The 10801-nt window shown below is 37.5% G+C and overlaps 2 protein-coding genes across 2 annotated transcripts; both read right to left on the bottom strand.

Moving 5' to 3' along the window:
- Positions 1–1846: 1846 nt before the first annotated feature.
- On the bottom strand, positions 1847–2431 carry LOC149713725 (uncharacterized). Its single transcript, XM_089844424.1, has one exon. It carries the CDS (start codon positions 2429–2431, stop codon positions 1847–1849), a length of 585 nt encoding a protein of 194 aa, XP_089700550.1.
- Positions 2432–2437: 6 nt separating this feature from the next.
- Positions 2438–5252, bottom strand: LOC149713724 (uncharacterized). The gene is made up of 4 exons (XM_089844411.1): positions 4790–5252; positions 3459–4706; positions 3085–3377; positions 2438–3040 (listed from the first exon to the last, which is right to left on the bottom strand). Exons 1-4 carry the CDS (start codon positions 5250–5252, stop codon positions 2438–2440), a joined length of 2607 nt encoding a protein of 868 aa, XP_089700537.1.
- Between the last annotated feature and the right edge of the window lie 5549 nt (positions 5253–10801).

Below are 10801 nucleotides of genomic sequence, written 5' to 3'. Positions count from 1 at the left end.
AAAGAAGGAGCGCAATATTATCCATATTTTCATTTCATATACAGAGAAAAGAAATTATTACGTTTCTGAGAGGAGCTTCCCTTTTTGTTGTTGTTTTGAAAGATATATATATCGCAATGCACGGGCCTTGATAGATATAGGAGGCAATGAATGAAATATATCACAATGCACGGGCCTCGATATATATAGGAGGCAATGAATGAAATATATCACAATGCACGGGCCTTGATAGATATAGGAGGCAATGAAGGAAATATATCGCATGCACGGTCCTTGGTAGATATAGGAGGCAATGATAATCTCTCTCTTTCCACGAGAGGTTTATCTCTAATATTTAAATAAATATAATTATTTTTAATTATTTCAATCTTCAATAATTAACATTAATAACAGTTAAATCGTTTTAAATAAAGTTATACCTATTATCTTCTCAAACTTTGCTAATATTGACGTTTAAATTGAAGCGTACCCCTCTTACCCGATTCTTTTAAAATTTTAGTATATATATGGAAATCGTTTCCCTTACAATAGTAAGGAAAAAGCGCAATTGCGAAAACCTTTGGTGGTCGATCCCACCTTGGGGTGTCGTGGATTTTTGTTAATGAGTCCTGATCGGTCCAGCAAATGCGGCAGTTTAATGATTTTACAGTTACGGAATTTATTTTATGTTATTTTATTTGGCTTCTTTTGGAAGCCCACCCTATGTCTATTTAGTAGACCTTCCCAATTGTCTCATTCGGAGACCCTTGTCTCTTATGGAGACCTACCCTTGTCTCTTTTGGAGACCCACCAAGTCTCATTTGGAGACTGTCTCTTTTGGAGACCAACCATGTCTCATTTGGAGACTGTCTCTTTTGGAGACCAACCATGTCTCATTTGGAGACTGTCTCTTTTGGAGTCCAACCATTGTCTCATTTGGAGACTGTCTCTTTTGGAGACCAACCATGTCTCATTTGGAGCCAACCATGTCTCATTTGGAGACTGTCTCTTTTGGAGACCAACCATGTCTCATTTGGAGACTGGCTCTTTTGGAGACCAACCATGTCTCACTTGGAGACTACCCTTGCCTTCCTAAAGACTTTTAGAAAGGCTTTCAAAAAGGATACTTTCAGTAGTATTTCCAATCGTGCGTCGCTAGTCGCCGAACTAGTAGCTATACTTAACGCTACGAATTCAATTTACAAGTATTGCAAGTTTTAAAGATCTTTATTTACTTCAGAATTTTAGATAGTCTTTTTGTGATCTGCTCTCTAGCAAAGTTCGGAGAAGAGTGATTCTTTTTGGGCATTATAGCCCATAAGGTTATACAGTTTCTAAAATTGGTTTCCCCTACTTTTTACATGGTTCAACGTACAGATTTTAGGGTAGCTTCTCAACCTTTTTAGTTAATACAGGCAAGCGTGAATGTTTTATTATTTTCTTATCGTTAAAAAAGATACAGATGTGGAAATAGGAGCTTTTACTCTCTTCTGTATTGAATAGTAAACCGTACGGAAACTTAAAATCGACACATGTGTGCGAAAAGGGAGCTTTCTCGTTTTTATTGTGTTTAAGATATAACTGAGCCTGTACGGCGACTTTTAACAGTATGCACATTTTGTGTCATTAGGTCCCCTTTTGGGTTTAAAGTGCTAAACAACTTTTTATAAAGAGAGAAAACTATCCGAGGGATTTAACACTCCCCCGCGAAATACATAGTATTTGTTATATTGTTTTTGTTTTCTTATGCATAACTTTCTCACGTTTTACCGTGTTTAGTTAGGTTTAATCTTAATTTGTTAAATGTCTTCAAAGATTTTTAATTTCAATTTTAAATTTAAATTTGCTTATGTAATTTTAAATGTTTTCAATGTTTAAATGCTTTTATTTCATTATCAGAGATTTCTAAGGGGTAGACTAATTGGACTGGCCTCCGTAAAAGATTTCCGTTCGCGGTTCGCACTATGCAAGCCCGTACCTTGCTATCGCGACCAATTTGAGTTTCATTTAGAACACCCATTTTCCACATTTGTTTTTGTAATTTGTCGTCGTGTATTAGAACGACGTCCCCGACTTTCATTATAGTTTCGTTTTTCGCAAGTTTGCTGTGATGGGCAGATCGCAAATCTAACAAATATTCGTTTTTCCACCTCTTACTGAGACGGTCCATTAAGGCCAGTCTATACCGTAGCCTCTTGGCGGTTTCCCTTTGGGAGCTAGTCGTGAAATCGGTTGGTTTCACCTTTTGTGGAGGTAAGCTCGTGAGTCTCCTTCCTATAAGCAGATGCGAGAGGGTAAGGGGGGAAGGCTCGTCGACGCTTGTATTGTCAAAGGTGATGGTGTGCGAATTTATCACCGCTTCAACTTCTCTTAATATTGTTTGTAGTTCTTGAAAGTTGCAGGATGAATGGCCAAGGGCCTTTTTTAAGAGGCTTTTCGTTGTCCTCACCATTCGCTCTCAAAAACCACCCCACCAGGAACCTCTATCCGATATGAATCTCCATGTGATACCCTTTTTGCCAAAAAAATCTTTCGGTTCAGGTGTATCTAGATTGTTCCATATGGTTTTAAGGTCCGCATTCGCTTTTGTGAATGTTTTTGCGTTGTCGGTGTAAACATCACTTGGTAAACCACGCCTGCATATCATTCTTCTGAAGGCTAACAGAAAGTCCTCCGTTGTCAAAGAGCCTACAAGCTCTAGGTTAATGGCCCGTGTTACCGCGCACGTGATTAAGCAGATGTATGCCTTTTCGGACGTTTGATTAGTTTTTACGTATAAAGGTCCTGCAAAATCGATGCCAACTACTTGGAAGGGTGGAACTTGGTCAATTCTTTCCCTTGGCAAAGGTGCGGTGGAAAGTTTGCCTGCTTTGCAGCTAAGGTTTTTACATAGGTGGCATTTTTTCAATAAAGATTTCACTAATTGCCGACCAGCGGGAACCCAATAACGAGATCGTAATTTAGTGAATGTTGCAGTCACAACGCTGTGAAAAACGTCTTCGTGGCTTCGCCAAACTATAAGTTCTGTAAAGCGTTTCTTCTTGTTTAGGATAGCTGGATGCTTCTCCTCAAAGGTTAAGATTGATTTTTTAACCTTCCACCCACGCATAGAATATCTTCCGCGTTAAGAAAGGGTTTTGGAGTTAATATGTTTGAAGTTCTTTTTATGTTGGTTTTGTTTTTGAGTGACGTTATTTCGTCTTGAAAGTCTTCTATTTGTTCTGATCTTATCCATTTTTGTTCCGCGATTAGTAACTCAGATGCTGTTAGGGCACCTTGCCTTGTATCTCTCTTCTTGCAATTAGCAACAAATCGGTACATCCAAGCCGTAATCCTTAGAACCGTGTCTAATTTGCTATATTTATTCAAGTCGATGAGATTTTGAATGCAAAGTCCTTCTTTACAATTCACGCTCACGCTTAGTACCGTTTTCCTCCTTTCTACGTCAATTTTGTCTTATGCCCTAAGGGCTACGGTGCTTTGTTCGGTCCAGTTTTCTTCCTCCTGTCTCAGCCAGAGGGGTCCGTGCCACCAGAGTTCGTTTTCTTTTAGGGCTGTGGCTGATAAGCCTCGTGTAGGCAAGTCTGCAGGGTTATTTTCCCCTGGGCAATGCATCCAATCTAAGGGGTCGGATGCTTGCTGTATATCAGCTTCTCGGTTTGAAACGAAGGGCTTCCATGATTTTGCTGAACCCTTTAGCCAGTGCAACGCTATCATCGAATCGGTCCACATTCGCACCTTTAATGCGTCGGTTTGAAATACGCTCTTTATGTTCTTTACCAAACGACAACAAAGCAAGCAAGCCATTAGTTCTAATCTTGGTAAGGCAAGTCGTTTTAAAGGAGCCACTCTAGCCTTGGCGGTTACAAATGATGTATGTATTTCATGCTCTTTCGATGTATAGCGTATGTAAATAAAGCAGGCATATGCCTTGATGCTACTATCACAGAAACAATGTATTTCTCTTGTTTTAACATTGTCCGTTTCATTGAAATAGTGACGGGGAAGTTTTATGTGTCGCAATTCGGGAAGCTCTTTACACCATTGTCTGAACTGCTCGCTTATTTCTTGGGGAAGTTCCTGATCCCATTCGAAGCCTTGTTCCCACAAGGATTGAAATAAAAGTTTCGCCCTGAGGGTATACGGGCTTAGTACTCCGATTGGGTCTAAAATTTGGCCTACCGCGCTTAATATGAAGCGTTTGTTGTTCTTTATTCCTTCGATAAAATGAATCAAATTTTGTAGATTAAAGGTGAAGTAATCTTCTTCTGATTTCCAGAGTAGCCCAATGATCTTGAAATCTTTCTCCCCTTCCTCCCCTTCAAACGTGACACCTTCGCTTGATAAGCCTTTATGACCCCACATGCGTTTTAGTTCTTTTGAGCTAGTGTTCCATTTTCTCAATGTCATTCCTGCTTCTTTCATGACACTATTGATATTTTGTGAAAGGTCGAGGGCAGCTTTAGGATCACTGTCGCCACTACACAAGTCATCTACGTATAGATCTCTTCCTAGAACTATAATTTCCTTTCTTCCGCTGTGATATTTTTTAAGGTGACATTTAATGGTCGCGGCTAGGAGGAAGGGAGATGACGTCACCCCAAATGGGACTCGGGTCATGCGTAATTCTTGGAATTCATTTGTGTCTAACTCTGAGATCCATAACATTCTCAACGAGTTCCGATCTTCTGGGTCTATTCTCACTTGAAGGAAGGCTTTTTCGATATCTGCGGTTATCGCGATCTTATGATTTCTTAATCGTAGTAATAGTAGTAGAAGGTCTGGGTTCAGGTTGGTCCCGCCGACAAACAGTCGTTTAAAGACGGTACCCCTTCTTGGTGTGATGATGCATCACATACGACACGCAAGCGAGTTGTACTAAATACCCTAGTTACCAATTGGTGTGGCATATAGTACGTTCCTGGAATTGATTCAATTGTCTCTACCCTTTCTAAGATTCCATTTTTTAATTGTTCGTTAATTATATCCTTGTAATCTTGAAAGTAAACAGGGTCTCTATTAAATCTTCGCACTAGGCTTTTCATGCGTTTGTAGGCTACACTTTTGTTATTAGGAAGGACGGTTTTTTCTATTATGAATGGTAGTTTAACTTGGTATCTATTGTCTATGAATGTAGTAGTTTGTTCAAATAAAGTCATAAAGTCTTCACTATGGGGGTTTTCGTCTTTCTTTGCATCTATCCCGAGGGATTCTAGTTCCCAAAATGACTTTAACGTGTCGGATACTTTCTTCTCTTCTATTCCAACACGCATAGACGTTACTTGTCAATATTCTTTTGGTAAAGGAGGAGAAGATTGTGGGCCTTGCAAAACCCATCCTAATGTTGTTTCTTGTGCGACTAGAGATTTGCCCATTCTTTCGATAGTGCCCGTTGTGATTTCCCAATAATAGTCGCTTCCTATTAGTATGCCAATGTCCGACCCGCTTCTCGCGGACTCTTCGGGTTCGTCGGCTAATGTCATACCTAGGCTATTCATGTGTTTCTCTATCTCCTTGCAGTCAATGGTGGTGATGGCTTGGCATAGATAAGGTACCTCTATGGCTATAATTTCTACTGCCTTATTTTGGTTATTCTTGTTTTCTAAGGTTAGATTTACTTTCCTTCTTTTGACAGCTTCTTGATCGTTATTTCCAAAACTATTTATTGTTAGGCTTACAATTCCAACCACGGGTAGGTTTAAGGCTCGTGAAACATTTTCCGCTAAAAATCTGGTGAAGTCACTGACGGGAACTCCCAGGGCACGTTCAGTAACCCTCTTTGATGACAGTGCTTACTAAGCTTCCGGTTTTGACGTCATGATGCTCAGCGCTTGCCCATCAAAAAAACCATCTAATCGATATGGATTTTTTTTGATGGCGTCACGTAGCGCTTGACTTTTCAACTTTTGACAGACGAAAAGTTGGCGCGGGATTTAAAAATTAAATTCCAATCATGCTATTCCTACAGTAATTGTATTAGTTTTCCTTACAAAACTACTTCTACCATTCAAATAGACATAATTTTCTTAAACAATTTCATTATTTTGAGTTCGTTAATATTTGAAAAGAGCCATTTGCGCTTCTTGAAGTTTTGAGGGTCAGTTAAACGCTTCCCCTACTCCATTTTCGAAAACCGTGCCAACTTCAAAATGTCACTTTTCCGTTCAACAGCCTTTTACGTCACTGTGACGTCTCGAGCCCATCAAGAGAACAGCGATTTTCTTGAGATTTTCGTTACTGAACGCACCCAGCCGAGTCTGACCCAAAATTAGTCCGCTTTATTTTATTTAAAGTAGCACGCCAAGGCTTGGCGAGTAGCGCTACTTTAAAAGCTCCAAAGACGCCACGCCATAAAATAAGTTTTTACCTTTAGGTAAGTGTTGGATATCGTCGATAAAGAAGTTTGGAGCCCGATTTAGTCTTATTTCATAATTTAATTCAAATAGTGACGCTGAAATTAACTTCAACGAGCTTCAAAGCGTGCTAATTTTTGGTCAGACCCCGAGAGTGCCCGTCTGTGACGTCACCAGATTTTTTGCGACACCTGGTTGTCTTGCCAACTACAGTAGTTCTCAAAGTCGCCGCTATGGGTAGGTTGCGCTTATCAGGAATAAGGCTAATTTTTAAACTGTTCATTTGCCCTGTGTCACCGCCTTATTTTCCACGCTGGCGCGAGTTGCTTTGCGTTGTCGAGTGCGTGATGGAGTGGGCTATGCCTGGAGTTCCAACCCCCGCGACTTCCTACCCAAATACCCACTAGCCCACTCGATCACGCTCTCTTTTCCCCGGCTATATATTTTGAAGAGGGCACTTTTTAGGCGTATTAGCAATCTTGGATCACCTTTGTGGATTTTAGGGTAGCCCTGACTATATTGGTTTAAAGTTTTGAGCTTAATATCAAACTGACGTTAGTTAATGCTACAAAAAAGTTTGAATTTGAAAACGTCGGATCGTCTTTGTGAAGTTTTAAGGATATCCGAATTTCATATTGGGCTTATGAAAATTTTGAGCTAAAGGTTCAACGGACATAAATCAGTGTTTTTAAAAATTGTGTAAAATTGTCAATTTTATTTCTGGAATTTTTAGGGGAGCGCCTCGCGTTTCAATAAACGATTGTAAAAAATTTAATTATGTTAATTATATTATGAATACACACTTTTAATGATAGAAGTTTTCCTTGAAGTATCATTATAAATAAATGTTTGACTGATCTAAAGTTACGGTCCCTTTGATATTTGTTTCGGCTTAGTGCAGATTTTGAAAATGTAGAAGTTTCTTAACAATCTTTATTAAAATGAAGACTGGAGGAACAGATATTAATCAAAAATATCTTGATTAGAATCAAGACCTGAAAAGTATCGATAAGACTGAGGTTATCACTTGACTGAAGGATCAGATATTAATTTTTCTTTTTAATTGAAACTTATAGGCATGCTTAAGAAAAAACATTGTTCCATTACCGTTTTTCGTTGAAATAACTTATTATACTGGTAATCAATTTCAAAAATTTACTTATCTCTGCTTTTTGACCACAATTCCATTCCCCGAAAACATTTTATCATTACATTAATTACTTGTGCGAGATAACTTGTCAAAATGAGCTATAAAGCAATAAAAAACTGTAATAGCGGTCTGTTTAGCCATGAGCAAAACCTTTTAAAAGTTACAAGCACCATATAATCCTTTCGAAACTAACAGGACCTGAACAAATTAGAGCTTAACCCGCTACTAGTCCACCCAGGGAGAATTGATGTAAACTGGAGTTGAAATATCATCATGTGCGACATGTGGCACTGAAACTCTCCAAGTGTACCTCGTGTTGCATCATCTGAACGCTGAGGATGCAGGGTTGGCAAGTTTTAAAAAAATTGTTTTAAACTTTGGTTTAAAACTTCTTTTAAACAGCCATTAAAAAAAACTATAATTTGTTTAAAACGTTTTAAACATAAAGTTTAAAACATGTTTTTTATGGAGAAAAATTTCGAATATTTTTCGCTCTTTTTTTTATTTGAAAATGAGCGAAAAGATTAAATCATAGAAATAATAAGCTCCAGTCAAAACCTAGCAATTATTCGACTGTTTCAAATGTGTGTTTAATTGTTTGGAGACCCTACCAATCTTTATTGAAGACTGATATTCCAAAATATGATAAAGGATAACTTATTTTGTCATCTACTTAAAGCAAAGCAATAACATTTTTCCTATGTGGTTTCTCTACACTGTTGGTACATTTTACTGTTCTAAAAAGATTACGCGTAATCTATAAAGCCAGGCCTTTGACAGTTCTAAAATTATTACGCCTAATCCGTGAACGGAAAACATGAGCGCCTACAAATAAGTAAGGGGTGATGACGTTTCAAATGCATGATCAGATCTGACCAAGAAAATCTGAAGTACGGAAGCGAAAATGCCTGAATAGTGGCCACAAAAGAAATCAAGCATTTAGACATTAGGGGTTAAATATACAAATTTACGCATCACCCTCATTTTGTATCCGCTATTTTAAACATTAAATTTTCCTTTTGAAAAGATCGTTTGCTCTTTTTTAAACAGTCAGTGGAATTTTTCAAATATTCAATATATTGTTCCCTCAACACGAACTCTTTTATAAATAATTAATTTCATGATAAAATGTTTTCCGAAAATCTAATTTTAAATCGTGTTTTAAACAATAAAAACACAACCAACCTGGCAAGGACCCTTTCTTACACCTTCAAATTCTAAATTTGAGGAGCTCTTGATTTTTGTGTTTGACTTTGCAGTACATGTTCGTGGTCCGTTGGTCTAGGGGTATGATACTCACACTGGTTGGGAGTGGTACCAGGTTAAATTCAGGAGGGTCGCCTCTTAGACCTTCATATTATAAATTTAGTATTTTTATTTTCGTGTTTTACTTCTCAATACGTTTTCGTGGTACGTTGGTCTAGGTATATAATACTTGCTTTGGGTTCAAGTGGTCCCTGGTTCTAATTCCACACGGACAATTTCTTACACCTTCAAATTCTAAATTCATTCAATATTGAACGCTAAAAATAATTAATATCATAAAATAATTTCGGAAAATCTAGTTTATCCTTGAAGATGCGTAAATTTGTAATTTTTTCAATCAATTTGGAGGGAATAAATCGATTAACTGTTAAATCAGTTGATTGAATTAAATATTGATTAAGGAGTAAATTAATACAAATAAAGAAAAATTTCAATATCGGGACTTCAGTCAATTGATAAACGTCACTCTCATCGTTTGTTTTTTGGGTTTTGGTCCAAACCAAGACCTTTTTTTAATCAAGTAGGCTGTAAAAATAAGATCCTTGCGCTAGGGGGAGTAGTGGCTTAAATGGAGAGCCGCGATATAGACTATTGGATCTGGAAGAGTGATTTAAACATGTTTAAAACTATTTTTTTTTGTTTTTCTACTGTTTTTTCTACTTGTTTAAAAAACAGTTTAAATCAAAAAATCGTGTTATAAACAATAAAAACACAACTTTTGTTTTTTTTTTAAAAAAAACTTAATTTTTGCCAACTCTGTGAGGATCACGCACGCTTAACAACACAAGCTGCTATAGAGCGAGCAGCTTTCGTCCGTGAGCATGGATCGAGTGGGCTATAACCCAAGGGAATTTTTTCGCTATTTTCACGGACCACTTGTTCACGCCACATCAATCTTTGAACGCCTCCTCACTAGAATTTTTCATGATATAATAAGATTTGTACGAACAAAATTACAGATTCCTATTTTCACTACCATCTCCCTCTGCTAACTTGAAGCAAACTTTCCTCTCATTTGCTGCTCATTACCGGTGCCATTCCCTTGACTTCCAGTTCGTTATAACTACGAACATGAGTTTATTTATTTCAAACCAAAATATAAAAAATGGATTCTTTTTCCTTTTGTACTATTTAGAATTTACAAATGTATATAACGTTGTGACGTGACATATAAAATAGTCTCTAACTATTTTTAGAAACTAGAGAGAGAAATTGAGCAGTAACACTGATCATGTGAAAGAACAATACGACGGTTGACTAAAAACACTTGATATTACATCATTTAGCAAAAGCAAGAGTAAAAATCTAACGATCCCTATTGAATTTGCCGCCTTTGGTTTTAGAATAATTAAAATGTTCCACTGCGAAGCAAGCCGGGCACGAAAGGGGATGTAACGTCTTTGGGAACCTTTTAAAATGCAAAGCCATACACGTACATACGGTTAAAAAAGTCTTTGCGCGTTGCAGTTTTTGCACATATTTTACTATATTTCGAAAACTATGCAAGCTAGCGCTCTGAAATAAAGTGCAATATAATAATTCTTCATTTCTCTTTCATATTTTATCCGTTTCATAGTTGTCCATTGCAAACTTTTAATGGAAAGCGGAACTGTCCAAATTAACAACTTTTTAAATACTGGATTGTCGCGGTTATAAATGCGATTTTCGGATTCCTTGGGGTCGATTCATATTTGAAAGGTTTTCACCAAATTCAATTCGGATGAGTAGGTCACGAGTAATTAGCCTTTATTCAAAATCTGGCAACTTCGATTTTAATGGCGATAATTAATAATCGAGAATCCAATCTTTGTCGAAATAATGCTTTTTCGATGTTATTGCGCTTTATGCATATATATATGTTAGGTCTTGTTGTGGCGTAATGCTTTGAAACAAATCAGTCGTTCGTTAAGAGAAAACCCGCGTCTTTTGAAGAGGATAAGCGGTTTGAAAACGTTGTCAATAATATCTAGAACTCATTAATTATGTCTGGGTCTTCAGCGCGACTCATTGCAGCCCAGTGAAAATTTCATTCATGATGGCATATGCGCTGCAC

Source organism: Phalangium opilio, unplaced genomic scaffold, assembly GCF_054372755.1.
Source record: "Phalangium opilio isolate 3A_F unplaced genomic scaffold, DU_Popi_V2 ptg000009l_1, whole genome shotgun sequence".
Lineage (NCBI taxonomy): Eukaryota > Metazoa > Arthropoda > Arachnida > Opiliones > Phalangiidae > Phalangium > Phalangium opilio.
The sequence above is the reverse complement of the archived record's forward strand: the minus strand, read 5'-3'. Positions and strand labels throughout refer to the sequence as shown.